General features: G+C 39.0%; 1 protein-coding gene across 3 annotated transcripts; it reads left to right on the plus strand.

Annotated features, from left to right (window-relative positions):
• The first annotated feature begins 278 nt into the window (after positions 1–278).
• Positions 279–15,160, plus strand: LOC141903784 (uncharacterized). Of its 3 annotated transcripts, none has more exons than XM_074792095.1 (19): positions 279–335; positions 3,627–3,855; positions 4,275–4,341; positions 4,462–4,608; positions 5,090–6,846; positions 6,920–6,954; positions 7,517–7,666; positions 8,893–8,997; positions 10,324–10,435; positions 11,215–11,390; positions 11,834–12,022; positions 12,130–12,178; positions 12,264–12,363; positions 12,501–12,579; positions 12,984–13,081; positions 13,319–13,451; positions 13,542–13,631; positions 13,743–13,806; positions 14,364–15,160. In XM_074792095.1, the coding sequence occupies exons 2-19, from the start codon at positions 3,648–3,650 to the stop codon at positions 14,420–14,422; spliced, it is 3,618 nt and encodes a 1,205-aa protein (XP_074648196.1). In that variant the 5' UTR covers positions 279–335; positions 3,627–3,647; the 3' UTR covers positions 14,423–15,160. The 3 variants fall into 3 exon arrangements, with proteins under 3 accessions (XP_074648196.1, XP_074648198.1, XP_074648197.1); XM_074792096.1 differs by lacking the exon at positions 279–335 and adding an exon at positions 1,058–1,121; XM_074792097.1 differs by lacking the exon at positions 8,893–8,997.
• Positions 15,161–15,254: the final 94 nt, after the last annotated feature.

Raw genomic sequence — 15,254 nt, forward strand, 5'->3', positions numbered from 1 at the left:
GTAGTATTTCTCTTCTATCATACTTTTCTATGCTTCTAATCGAATGCCGGCCGGAATGAGAGTGACCGAAGGATGAAATCCTAAGTGACCCAAGACACAAAACTAAGACTAAGACGAAGGGTATTGAGCGTTTAAGATCTCACTTAAGCCAATGGACCAATTACCCAACGGGTCTATTTTGCGATTCGACCCAGCTATCCGTTTAATTATCTTTAAAGAATTTGGGATTCGAACCCACCGATATCAACGCACCAAAACGATTGAATTGAATTGACAAATCAATGATGTAGCGCGCGTCTCAACGTTCTCAGTTAAAGTTCAGTTTATCCAGTAAGGTAACGATTCATACTGCTATTTCTTGTATTAAATGTGAAAGCGGTTTCAAGTCAATCTAACAGTCTAAGATCGACACACCTGTTGACTTTTGTTAGACACAATCGACAACTGTCAAGTCGTCAGTGCCTGGTGGTAGGGATTTCAGGTCACGTGATCAAAATGTGTCATAATTAGCGTTTTCCTCGCTTCAAATTTTTATTCACTCACAAAAAACGCATTTTATATCCGATTGAAACCAAACTTGCTCAGTATGCTCAATTTACCGGTTATTTGTTGTGGTGTAAATTTCATGAGTGTATCTTGCGTAGTTACAGAGAAATAAATCGTAGTTCAGCGCGCATCGCCGGATTTCTAGGAAACAAAATGGCGGCCATGTTTGAACATGCATTTTTCAATCACGTGAAAACCACATGCAATTTTTTAGGTCAAATCCGCAAGCCCGCTGTTGATTGGCTGATTATTTGACCTCGGAACATTTTAAAAACATTTCTCGGCTATAACGTAGTGGTGCGTACTTTTTTGCCCGGCCGTGTATTTGCTATTTTCAAGCGATGAACGTATTTCAAAGCTTCAATATGCGAAAATTATAATAATTGACAAAAAGTACACCCATACGTTTCAAAATTGAATACTTAATTAATCATTTTCTTTAATTACTTTTATGATTGATTTAGTAGTCTTTCGCGGATTTTGACCTAAAGTTGGCGAGGTGCTTAAAATTGTTTACATCCGGGTCACTTCCGGCTCCACACCGGCTGCCAGCTGATCAATTAAAACACTTCCTGGTTCGTTTTTGCTACTCTAAATGGCAATTTAGCAACTAAAACGACAATGTTACTCAATAAATTCATTCTTTATTAAGAAATCGGCCAAGTATAAGTAAAATAATGGCTATCGAATGGCAAATTCTTTTGTATTTTCCAACAGAATCCAGGCCTTGTCTTGCTCAAATTTTTTCCCAAGCAAAAATTTACTTTTCCCAATCTCCTTTGCCTAATAAGTTGAAATATTCATCTTCACAATTAAAGGAAATGCTAGGATAGCTCCTGAAATGAAATTTACTTATTTGACCTTTTTTGACTCGAGGCCTCGTAGGCCTACCACTGCAATGTAACTGCCGCCAGTTGTGCAGTAGGCCTAAAACACCCAATCAATGGTTTTCAAGCCAAATGATGTTGGTCACCAAAATCTAACCTCTCATAGGCCTACGTAGGTCTATCCTCTTGATGTTGTGGAATATATTACTCAAAATCAGAAAAAAACTATATAACTAAGGCCTTGAGATTTTGCGTTTTAGTAAAAAAGACTTTCGGCTCCCGAAACCTCCATCAATAGGCAAACCAATACAGCTTTGACTTTGATGACTATGAGGTACTAATGTTTCATGGGTGGCCATACTGATGAGTGAAACATTTTATGTTAGGATTATTTTCACTAATCGGCTAGGCCCTACGTTGTGAAATGATAGATGTGAACACGGATGTCCTAATGTTCATGATTGTGCATCTTATCTTCTGGGATCAATTTTTACAGACTAATACTTTGTCTAATACATTCAATTGAGCTAGTTTGTCATCATTCTTATTCAATAGAAGAAACTTCCAGGAAAAAGACCTTTCATTAGATACCAAACATGACATACTTTGTTGAAATTGGTCACTTCCGATGAAATATCGACATAAAACAAGATGGCCGCCTTCTTGTGAGCCACAATCTGAGATATCATGATATAGATATTTTTTCGAGATGTCTTTTAAGGATCTCTGAAAGAATAACAAGGGTTTACACATTCATTTTAATACATTCATTTTTTCTGAACTTGATAAATCTTTTCAAATGATTGTCTGATTCTTCTGCGGCAAGTGAGGATCTGAAAATATAATGATTATTATTAGTATCTGAGCATCTCAAAATGCAGGAATATGATCTTAGGAACATTGAGATATTCTAGAAGAGGAATTATTGTTAACAATATAGGCCTAAAGGCCATATCAAATGAGCTATTTACAATTCAGTGGAAGTTAATTAGATTCAAGATGGCCGCCTCAATACTCACCTTATGGTTACCACGGTAACCGGTATAACCTAGTTGTTCGATGTCTCCATTGCATTTACCTCAAAATTGATATTGGATGTATTCCAGTATCATTTATCTTGAAAAAGAAACTCTCATATAGTGTATTAATGGTATTGTAGTATGTATTAATTAGTTAATGAGTATGCAAATTAGCCTAATTTACATATTTGCATAAATACTTCTAGAATCTCAATACTCTTTTTACCAACAACGTGCTGAGCAAGTTTGGTTTCAATCGGATAGAAATTTTGGGAGATATATAAGTTTTAATGTTGAATTTACTACTTTAATCAGGCTAAAAAGCAGTAAAACCTAGACACTTCCTGTCTGACTCTTTAATTGGAAATGAACTAGAGTGTATTGCGCAATCGAATGACAAATATACCCCAAATTTCCACCCTTCAATTGCTTATAACTTTTGAACCGCTTGACCGATTTTGATTCTGTAAAGTGCTATATCCTTATGCTATCCCCTTCTTCATTTTAACCTATTAAAAAGACACATAGGACACATAGAAATTTTCAACCTGAAATCCCTACTGGTGGGGTGGGAAGAGGGCTACCGCCGTACGTACGTACCGACGTTAGGCGCCTAGACCCCTAGACCTAGTGAAAGTGAAACTGGAAAATAAAACTTTTTTGTTTTTTTTTGGAAGTGGATAATTGTGCCAACCAATGTTAATGGGTATGTATGTAGGCCCATGCGGCATAGTAAACGCTATTTCGTTGACACATGATAAGGCAAACTACTAAGAAATAATGAATACAATTTGAGGTAGGGCCTATTCCAGCCATATCCGGGTTCAAATCCCGCTCTATGCTCCTATTTTCTCTATCTCTATTTTCCACACTTTCCTTGAATTTTGTAAGTTGCGCAGCGCAGTGTGCATGCTCGGCATCAATAAGCCAATCAGAACGAGTCATTGGAAAAATAGCGTTAGGCTAACAGGAATAATATATAAAATAATTGGCAAAATGTCGCCACCCTAACAGGAATAATGCTGTGTTGGCAAAATATCACCTGCCTAATTCTTTTCACCTGACGATGCGTTAAGCCCACTATGATAAGGTGCTCAATTTAAGAAATTCAAAGAAGTAAGGGATAAAAAAATGGGAAAATTCGGGATTCTAACCCATGACATCAGATGACATCAGATGACATGGTAATATCGGCCAAATATCACACCTAAGTTGTGCAATCTATTTATTTCAGAGGCAACAATTCGCGTAAACCATGGCTGAAGAGGAAATTAATGAGCAATTACTCGTTGAAAACTTGATTCCGATATTTCCTCACTTGACGCGAGATGTGATCGAATTGAGCGTGCACGATCCGTCGAATAGGCGAGAACCTCTGCAGCAACAAGTCATTTTACAGTCGTGCATCGACGATTTATTAGAAATGAGAACTTATACTTATAAAACGTTGTTAGACAATGAAGGTAGGATATAATTGTAGTCGGCCTAGTACATACAGCTCATCTGCGGGTTCTCACTGAAATCTTTAGTTTAATCAGTTCAAGTATCTAGTATAGCTAGCCATTGTTACCGAAACTAGGAGTAAGCTATAAGATCAGGTCAGACAAGGTCTGTTAAAAAAGGTATCAATCAATATGTGTCTTTGAACGCTATAAAGACATTCTTGTTGTGTGAGCTCTTGACAATGAATTTTTTGGGAAGGGTAGAAAGTCAAATGTCTGGTGTTTGCGGTCTGTTGATTTCATCAAAAGATTTCTATTGCCTTCAACGTTTCGCGCCTACTAGAAATTTTAAGTTTTATAAAGTTGCTCGCCTATTTTGAATAAGTGCTTGGCAGTCAAGACCGAAGTACTTTGAATGATATTTTAACTCATATTTTCAGAGCGTTTGTTTGCCGAACCAGAAAACATAAGTGGAGATATCCTTAACCAGGAGGGTGATATTGCTTTGTAAGTTATAAGGCCGTTTAAGCTAAGTTGATATATCCAAGAATTGCTCGATTTCAAATTCTATTATGGCTTATTGGACAACATGTTTCAATTTGATATGAGCTCTGTTTGCTTTTATAGAGCAAGTGCTTTAGTTCAGAGTAATAAAGACGGACTTGCTGACACTGAGTCACCCCAGGTACCAACACTATCAACATCTCAGCATTTAACTGCCATTTCAAGACGTGATGAAAGTATTCTTGCAGAAAATGCTGAACAGCCTAAAAGGTAAAGATTATAATAAATAAGTTGCACTGCAGTGGGTATCCATGTACAAAGCGCTCGGTAGTAAGCTCTAGTAGCAAGTCAATTTCTTCATTCGGTCTAATATTCTTTTGAAGAAATCAACTATATTGACATAATGAAACTGCTATCTGGTGAAAAAGCATCCTCTCTTGCCAGGGTTTGATTGCCTCCAATCAGCAGCGACATATCTAGCCAATCAGATGCATGGTATTGATATAGCAAATCTGCCAGTGAAAACTACATATCTGATCAGCTGGTGGTTGTTGAGCGGCAACCTGTCCACAAGAAATATTGGGCGGTGTAATAGAGCAATGAAAGGGTTACAGCCAGGGTTTGTTTTGGTGTGAGCTTCGGTGGGAGGCAATCAAACCTTGGCAAGCGAGTATTGTGGAAAAGCTGTATTGACGTGATGCCTAATATTTGCGGTGAGTCTAGTAACAGTTTTATCATTTGTTCCGTATAGCCCATCACTAGACAAGAGGAATGGAAGTATTTTATCTGAATGGGTAGAAAATCTACTGCTTGGAAACGATGAATCTCCTTCGAATTCTCCGAAATTGAAGCCGTCGTGCAATGACGCCGAAGCTGTAATCGTGATCGACGAATTTGTGGACGTGGAAACGGTGAACAACGATTCGGTAATTGTTCTAAGCGATCGGGAGAAATCCGATCCGGAGGATCGAGAGATTGTTGAAATGCCGATGCAGGTAGATCGGATGTTGAGACGCGCCGATTTTTACAGAAAGCGCAGCGTCGTTATCCAGAAAGTGAATCGTTTGGTAGCGGAGAACAATGACAAAATCGCAAACCTCACCGAAATTAAGGTCGCTTTGCAGGAGGCGAAGTTTCTGCCTGAGGAATACGAACGCTGTATGGAGTTATTGACGAAACTGGATAACGGCATCGATATTCTCGTCAGAAAAAATGCGGTACCTTGTCGTTCGCCAGTTCGCTCCGCAGTTGCCGGCGGATCGCCCGTCGCGGTAGCCGAACGGCGTTCGGACGTTAAATTCGAACGGCGACTGCGATTTTATAAGGACGAAGAGCACCGCCTGAAAAATCAGTCGACACCTTTATCTCGATCGGAACTCTCGGAAAGACGTCGGCAGCGGTCGAAATCGTATGACGCTAAGAATAATAATAATAATGACAACGATTTAGATCATCACAGAGCCGGGTATTCAGGTACGAAGGCAAAAGCGCCGGCGAGTGTAGGCAGAAATCCTGATCGCGAAGATGAAAATCAACACGAATCAAACAACAGAACACGAAATAACGATTATTTAGACTTTGATCAGTCGCTTCCGTTAGATCTGAATGAAATTGGATCCGGACGTCGGAAAATCATCGAAGCAGAGCCGATAGTGTGGTCTCGAGCGACGCAAATAAATCCCACATTGCCTGCAATAAACACGCCTATATTACTAGAAAGCGAGCCAAAAAAAATGCATCTGGATGAAGTGCCGTCAAACATTCCTGCTAGTCATTCACCACGTCACTACCCACCTCCAGTCAGAGCTCGGACTCCAGCTCCAGTGAAAGCTCCGCCTCCAGCTTCAGTCAATGCGCGGCCACCATCTAAAGTCAAAGCTCGGCCTCCAGCTCCAGTCAAAGCTCAGCCTCCAGCTCCAGTCAAAGCTCAGCCTCCAGCTCCAGTCAAAGCTCCGCCTCCGGCTCCAGTCAAAGCTCCGCCTCCAGCTAAAGTCAAAGCTCAGCCTCCAGCTCCAGTCAAAGCTCGGCCTCCAGCTAAAGTCAAAGCGCTGCCTCCAGCTCCAGTCAATGCGCGGCCACCAGCTGCTAAAGTCAAAGCTCCAGTCAATGCTCGGCCTCCAGCTCCAGTTAATGCTCCGCCTCCAGCTATAGTCAAAGCTCCGCCTCAAGCTGTAGTTAATGCTCGGCCTCCAGCCGCAGTTTATGCTCAGCTTCCAGCCGCAGTTTATGCTCAGCCTCCAGCCGCAGTTTATGCTCAGCCTCCAGCTGCAGTCAATGCTCAGCCTCCAGCTGCAGTTTATGCTCAGCCTCCAGCCGCAGTTTATGCTCAGCCTCCAGCTGCAGTAAATGCTCAGCCTCCAGCCGCAGTTTATGCTCAGCCTCCAGCCGCAGTTTATGCTCAGCCTCCAGCCGCAGTTTATGCTCAGCCTCCAGCTGCAGTCAATGCTCAGCCTCCAGCCGCAGTTTGTGCTCAGCCTCCAGCTCTTGTCAACATTCAGACTACAGAACGTAAGTTATTATTTGCCAACACTAACTAGTGTTAATTTCAGTTTCTTCGAGACGCATATTTTCTCTTTTGCAGCTAATGAACACCTCAGAAAAATGACTGCGGAAGTTGTGAGTAAAATGTTGAATAAAATTGGCTTGAATCTTTAACAACAAAGTTCACATAATCTTCATTCTGATTCCCACATATAATTGGCTACATTTTGTCATGATTTCCATTCATTATTCGTTTAATGATTGGTTCTCGGGCTTCCATGAGACCCTTATTCTCATACTGTCTGTCTGTATGTATGTCTTTCAGATACTTATCTTCGTTAATAGTGGGTCTTGGTACTTAGGTACAATGTTAGTACGGGGGTCTAGTTGTGCAGTGCAAAGAATAGGCCAGTGCACCACCTAGCTACAGAACTAGCCACTAAAAACTCTGTTTTTCAGAGTCTTAACCTTGTAGCGTAACTGAGATACGGTGTTGAAATTTAAAAAATTGTCTAAAATTGATAAAATTTAGTTATTGGCCCTGGATACAGCATATCCAAACTGCAATGGGAACTAACTCATGGGAATTTTGGAGTTGCGTAATGCATACGTCAGTGACGACAGATTTGAGCCTGAGCCTGAGAACTGTTGTCGCCTATAGCTCGTTTCAAATGAAACAAACATGTTTTGTTTTCAGCACGAATTTTTCCCCGATGCACAAGAGGACTACATCAAAGAACAGCTCAATGTTTTCGGCTCGACGCAGGCTGTCTGTAATCATCTGTTGGAGAATAAAAACTATCCGAAAATCGAAAAAAGAAAGCCGAAGAAGAAACCGGAACCAGAGGTCTGTGAATTGAACCTGTAGCAAATCTCTCGATTAAATAACTATCGAAAGGTGCAGTGCGGCAGAATGAAAACCTCTGGATCTCTAGATGGTTCCTGAAATGATCCTTTTTGATACTCAACGTTCTAGCTCGGAACGATAGCCAGGATTTTATTTGATGATTATCATAGAACAAAATACAGTAGAACCCGCTTAATTCGCATCATTTGGGACCGATGATATTCAACCAGTTTACAGGAAATCCGGATTAACGCATTCACTCCGGAATACCCAAATTCAAGATCGCACGCAGCAGACGGAATTTCCGCCATTTTGGTTAACAGGGGATTCCCCCTCTGGTACTTCCCATGATCAATAGTGTCTATGATGTGTTGCGTAGGGAGTTCCATGGAATTCCCTCACATAATTTATGATACCAATGTTTACTTTCATTCTGATTGGTTAAAATCACGTGTAGTTTGAATGTAGGCAGTGTTTACATTTGTGATGTCATAAAAACCGCTCTCAGTTGCTTTCCGTATGCAACGGTAAATACTGGCGAGCCGCTGACAGCGGCTTAACGTAGTCATTGAGTTAAAAGTCATTTCTTTGTATTCATTAATGAACAAATACACTGCAAATATCGTCTGGATTAGACCAAAATCCGGATTAAGCCGATGCAGATTAAGTGGGTTTGACTGTATATAAAGATATATAACTGATTATACATTTAAACATGACAATCATCAGAACCTCGGGTCGGAAATCATATTATGATTGTTGAGCCAATGCCTTGGAATTGATGAATCTCAGATATAAATATAAAAGATTTGAGTATGGCAAATCATGCAATTTGTACAGTGAGAAGCATACAGAATTTTGGCTTAATCATAATAATGGTGTTGATTTGTGAGTGATTGTGTGATTGAGATGCTTTGAGTAGATTAAGAGAAGTCCCTACATAGGGACACCTTCATAGTTTCTTAGCTGTGATTTACCGAAGCTAACATAGAGGCCCATCCGAGCTCGACAGCTAGCTATTTCCATTCTTTTGATGATTCTAGGGCAATCTCTTTAACTGGCCGTAACTGCCGGATTTGGACCGGGTCTCTGGCTTTTGTAGTTTTTAATTTAAACCAGATCTGATATTTTTTTTCTGAGTTCGAGTTCATTATAATGGCATTTGCACTAATTGTTTACTCACTACGCAAAGCATATCATAACTTGTACCTAACTACTAATTGCAGAAGCCTGCCGTCGATCCTAAAATAGATTTTTATTCATCGTCGCGTTCAATTACATCCGCTTATCAAACGCAAAGTCTCTTGTTGCTTAGAAATGAGTTTAGGAAGGTATGTATGTTGTACTCGCTATATGAATTATAGATGACTTCGCTCATTTCGAATCAAAGTAGACCATTGACATTTTATCCAATGAAATCCCAATTGTATGGTAAATACTTGTTTCTCAACTGAATACCTATAATTGTCGCGTGAAAATGAGCGAAGTTTTCTGTATTCTTAGCCCACTTGGGATCCAGCGGCCTATTGTCTTCATTTTTCGTCCGTTTGTCTGTCCATCCGTAGATGGAATCCAGTTATTTTGGAAAGTTTTGAAGATGCTTCAATGGACTGTTTTGATATTTGGTTTTTGCAAGTATCTACCCTAGACACATCTCTAGCCCACAAATTGACTCAATTAGATTTGAGATGGCCGACTGGCAACTGTTGTTTTGTTCGCCGACATAGCACTTTTTGCACATTCTTGAAGTTTCAGAGGGAAATTTTAAAGATGCATCAAACACTTATGTAGCTAATAAAAATGTTCTACAATTGTGAATTTCAAGGTGTCAATATGTTCACCAGGGGGGCGTTGATTAGTGTAATAAACATGGTATTTCCATATATATATATATATATATATATATATATATATATATATATATATATATATATATATATATATATATATATATATTGGTACCTAAACATACCTTGTTACCACAATCAATTGTAAAATCTTAACTTATTATATGTTCTACCATTGTAGTGAGTTTTAAGGTCATTGGTTTGTGCATATGTTCACCAAATAGCGTTGGATATTGAAATATCTGATTTTCAATCATTTCGCCAAGTGGGCATGGATGGTGTCCCTGGACTCCGTTTTGTTTCGACTTCAGAATTTTACTGCATGATTTCTCATCATATACCCCCTAATCAACTCATATTTTTGCATTATCTCGTTATCTGTTTAGAAAAGAGATAAAAATTTCAATTGATTTTATAACAATTGCATGGTTCCCACTGAACAGGGAAATTGGGAAAAACTTGGGAATTTTTAAATAATAATTCCCGATTTGGGGATTTGAAAAATTTTCCTCAAATCAGGGAAATATTTGGGAAATTCATTACATTTCACATATTGCATTTGCCAAGGGCAACTTACTTCAGCAATTTCCCTTGAAAATCACCTTTATCAACCAGTCACCGCTAAAATGTTGCCTGTAACATGACGATATGTGTTCATTTCCATTTGGGAAAATTGAAAAATCAAACATGAAATACTTGGGAAAAACTTGTAATTTTGAATTTATATAACTGTGGGAACCATGCAATTGGCAAATCGTGGATTGAAGCTTGTTTCTCAATTTTATTTTTCATTTCATTTTCCATACATAGATTAAGCTGGATACACTGCGGTCGGCTCATGCTTCATTTAACTATTGCTACGCTCCGACCAGACGTGGAATAATTGACGCATTTCAGAAATCGGGCCTAACTTGGAATCCAGGTAAATATGTCGACTATAGCAACTTGCGGCCCACTAGGGTTTCGCCCCGATTCTGATTTAGAAAGTCTGTCATAATACAACCGTTGCAACAAAAAGAAATAGATTCGTAGAGGAGCTGTGTTTACCTGGTGTAGAATAAACTTGATCCTTAATGAATGTTTCTGAGAGTAACTTACTATTCGTTCTTGGTGGCACAAATTGTAACCGCAGGATGTACACAGCTGATGTTTTGTCTTTAGGAGGGAAATCGGGTTGGAATTGATATGGCAAGTTCCGTCCAGCTGCTCCAAGCCGTTTTGGAACTTTACTGGGAGAAAATGTGCAAAATTTCAATGAATTTTTTCCCATTCTACTAATCCATACTTGACATTGTTTCTTGATGATGACATCACAGGGAAAGCCCCTTAGAAAGGCTTCACCAGTGATGTCCTTATCGAGAATGTAGTATAAATTGTTCAGCCATGTACTAGCGAGTCATGGGAAAACCCATTATCAAGTAGAACATGCTTACGACGTAGTGCACCATGACTTCATCTTTATCAGCGGTTTATTCAGTATTGCAAATCCAAGAACAAATTGATTTTTGTGCTCAAAATTAAAATGTACTCGGTTGATCCTCCTGGACCCATGGTCCTCTATTTAAGATGTAAAATATCAGGTAGATGGGACTTCAACTTCACAATCTAGGAATACAAATGGGTTTTTTAAAGCCTTCCTTAGAACACTCCTCATGGATTTTTGAACCTATCCGGTACATGTTCAGTATGGCTTTCTTTCAGGGAGCACATTTACTACTTTTCGTCGCAATATAGAAGTAGCCGTTCCATCGGGAAAGTCTGTGATTCTTACGGAGATCTGTTCTCAACGACCGATACTTCATCTCGGTAGCAAACTCGACCCCGTTCTACAAGCAGAAGTGAACTTTCTCAAACAAGAAGATGCCAAAAACACACAGGTAAATTGTAATATTGATGATTTTTAATCTGAATTATTCAGAAGAGTGAGCTAATGCCTCATTTTTCTGTTCATTTTATATTAAGGTATGATTAAAATTTAGTGTATGTAGGGTGATATATGCTACGTTGCAGTGCTTTAAGTATATCATACCTACTGTTTCTTAAAACAACAAAAATGTATCTAATTATTCACCTAGGCTCTTTAATCTTATTTCATGCTTATCGATTGATACTAGCTAGGATAAATAAATATGGTGGCAAGATAAATAGATTGTGTAGATAGTGCTATACAGTAGATATAGATTGTATGTAGGATAGAAGTTATGGTTACCCGGTGTACAAGAGCTGTATCAAATATATGCAATAGAATTTGAATCTGGTGAATTTAATCGGCCTCGAACCAAACGCATGATTCTGATGAAATGGTTATTTCGCACTGTAGGCAGCTGATCAGCGGTTGGCTGAAACGGTCAACGAGCAGCAATATCAAGACGAGTCTCAGCTAATAGAATGCGGTTGTTGTTACGTCGATGCCCCATTCGAACGGATGGTTCAGTGCTACGAGGGTCATCTCTTCTGTAAAGATTGTCTGAAACGTTACGCCGAGGAATCAGTCTACGGCCAAGGCAAGGTAAACGTCTTGGGATGAAGATTTATTCAATGAAAACAAGTGGTATGTTTATTTTTGATGTAAGTCATTTCTCAAACCTGAAAAAAAATTATTTTTTTATCATATAGGCGAAGCTATTGTGTATGACAGACGGCTGTGATGCTACTTTCCCAACTAGTGAGTCGTTCATATAAAAACTCATTCAAAACAGGCTTTGGAGCTTTAGTTAATTCGTGCTTCAATTGCGTGATGTTTTTTCTAGGTCAGATTAACGCCGCTCTACCGGAGAGCGTTCGAGCTCGTTACGAGGATCGAGTCCGAGATGAAGCAATCAATTTAGCGAAAATCGATGATCTAGTCAGGTTAGAATGCGGATTACTCTTTTATTGAAACTTAAGAACATTTTGGTTGTTTCACACTTTTTCAGTGACATTGATTAGTTCAGGGAATGCAGTGTTAATGAAAGAGTGGTCAGTTGATATTTTCTCGTATTTTTCAGTTGTCCACACTGCGATTTCAAAGCTGTTTTGGATCCTCAAGATAAAGTATTCCGTTGTCTCAATGAAGAATGTCTACAGGTAGCTATTTCAGTGCGTGCGTGCGTGCGTGCGTGCGTGCGTGCGTGCGTGCGTGCGTGCGTGCGTGCGTGCGTGCGTGCGTGCGTGCGTGCGTGCGTGCGTGCGTTGAGATCTATGCATATTTTTTAACCAGAGTCAAACCTACAAAATTGTAGCTCATGACATATGATTATGATGATTTTTAACATTACTGGTTTTTGTATACATGGTATTTTCATATGTATTGGTGCCCAGGCATATTTTGTAAAAGCTATCAATTACAGAATTGTTGCTCATGACTAGCTCTATGTCAAAAATTGCTGAGTATCATGGTCATTGGTTTCTGTGTATGTTCGCCAGGGGGTGTCGAATAGCGGAATAACATAGTAAGTATATAATAACCCCTAGTTCATATCTTTATTTAGGAAACGTGCCGTTATTGTAAGGAAAACTGGGCCGATCATTTCGGTCTGAGGTGCGAAGAAATAGAAAAGAAAGATGAGGTTTCATTACGAACGAGCTAGTAAGTATAAAATCGTTAAACAGCTGCAGACACGTTAAGACGTGTGGAAATTTAGTTGCAAACATTTTTATCATCAAATCTCCAACGCGAAAAAGTGTGATCAGTTTATTTCACTCGTCTCCTCAATCTAAGAGTGATGCGTTCTTTTCGAATCTAGAAGGGTTTCTCGAAAAGCTCGAAGGAAAAATGTATTCATGTATTTTTGGTAAAAGTTATCATAATGATTGATTTTTACAGCGAGGAGAAGATGACGATGGCTTTATTGCGTACGTGCCATGCCTGTCAGGCCAGCTTCACTAAGATCGAAGGCTGCAATAAAATGACTTGTCGCTGCGGGGCGAAAATGTGTTATATCTGTCGAAAACCTGATGTAAGTGAATTTGTCATTTATCGTCATTTTCTGAATGATAAAAAATTATCGTCTCTTCAATATCTAACGGATATTCTATATTTTCTGTAGATCGATTATAATCATTTTTGTCGTCATGTCCGCGAACCAGGTCATCCTTGTGATAAATGTACTGCTTGTTCGCTGTGGAGTAATCCCGAGGTAAGAACTTCAACCTCGAATGATGATTACAATTACTGTAATCTAAAAACTTGTTTAATAATGCGGCGAAATATTCTGTTAGAAATATGAACTGATCATTTAATATTTTAGGAGGATGATAAGAGAGCCGTTAGTGAACTGAAGAAGGAAGCCATGAAAGTTCGCAAGGAAAAAGGTGTTGTTGAATTAGCTATCCATCATATTTATCTGAACAGAACGACCTCCTTAAGAATGAGCTTGGATATAACAAGCCAAAATGTTTCATATATTGAAACAACAAATCTAGATTTTCTGCAACCTCCCCAATAGGGATTCGAAAATGATGGCATCGAGGCTCACCACAGTACAAAACTTGGCTACACTAGGCCGGGTGTGCAGGTTTGCCTCAAGTTTTTGTGCGGCAAATCAGATTGCCCGTTGTATAACCGCCAAGGCAAATATCACAGAACTATAAATGGAAAATCCCAGGCTAAAATAAAACGGGATATCCGATTGGCTAATAATGGCATCATCTGCGCATGTACCTGCGCACTGGGGCTAGTCTGACAAGGTTTACGTTCCGTGGCCAGTCTTGATGCCATCAGGTTCGAATCCCTGCTGGGGAGGATGGATTTTCTCCTAAGTCTGCTGTAACGAGGTTCCACTGTAGAGTTCATCTACTCCGTGATGCGTTTCTAATGAATTTGCAGCAGATTCAGTATAAATATTGAAAATATTCATGTTTGTTTCTAGGATATGAAGATGATAAGGAAATCGGGGCACCCGAGCGAAAAAAACACAAAAGCAAGTAACAAAATTGTGCATTTATTTGTTGGAAACTGCTGCTTATTTTGAAAATCGATTGACGCGTGAAAGATGGGCGTTTACTTCTAGTGTGGAATTGAACACTTCGTTCGCATTTATTCGAGTGTTCTTCATCTGAAGTCTAAATCATTAAAAGAGCTTAATGATTGAATATTCACTGTAATTCATAGGATCTTCATAGAATAACTGTTAATTTCTGTTTATTTACGTCATTTAGTACAGTCAAACCTGCTTAATCCGGACCATATTTGCAGTCCATATGTTCATTGATATACAAGAAAATGACATAATCCAGATTTCTCATAAACCTGACGAATTTTGTTGGTCCCGAACGATCCGGATTAAGCGGGTTCTACTGTTTAAATAATGGTAACCTTGAAGTTCATAATCTTCCATTTTATGCGAATGTAAAATTGACTGCTGACAGTACAGTATTTTTATTAAAACAACTCGAAAGACTTTGCGTAGTTGGAATGATTAGAATGGTAATTTGGCTTTTTGATTTATCAATTACATGTATTGATTATTCAAGAATGAATGCATTTTCTTGAATCCAAGTGATAATTTGCAATTCATGTTCCTAGGGATTTCAGGAATAATTCTAGAACTTCCAGTTGACATGTAGATATATAACCTGTTAATTGTATAGAGAATTTATAATAAAGATTTCTAAAACTTGGAAAACTTTGGTCTTCGTAATATTAGTACCGGGTACATGAAGCCAGCTTCTGTAGATTTTAATTTCGTCGAGTTAAGTTTTCTGCCTTGCTGCTCTGAAATTTCACGCATGGATTTTCTAATTACTTCCTGAATAATGCG

This window comes from Tubulanus polymorphus, chromosome 4 (genome assembly GCF_964204645.1).
Source record: "Tubulanus polymorphus chromosome 4, tnTubPoly1.2, whole genome shotgun sequence".
NCBI lineage: Eukaryota > Metazoa > Nemertea > Palaeonemertea > Tubulaniformes > Tubulanidae > Tubulanus > Tubulanus polymorphus.

Excerpts from the sequence above, each read along its gene's own strand:
- LOC141903784 (XM_074792095.1), top strand. The coding sequence starts at position 3,648 with ATGGCTGAAGAGGAAATTAATGAGCAATTACTCGTTGAAAACTTGATT. Across the intron at positions 13,632-13,742 it reads CGCTGTGGAGTAATCCCGAG|GAGGATGATAAGAGAGCCGT; the intron begins GTAAGAACTTCA and ends TTAATATTTTAG. Across the intron at positions 13,807-14,363 it reads GAAAGTTCGCAAGGAAAAAG|GATATGAAGATGATAAGGAA; the intron begins GTGTTGTTGAAT and ends GTTTGTTTCTAG.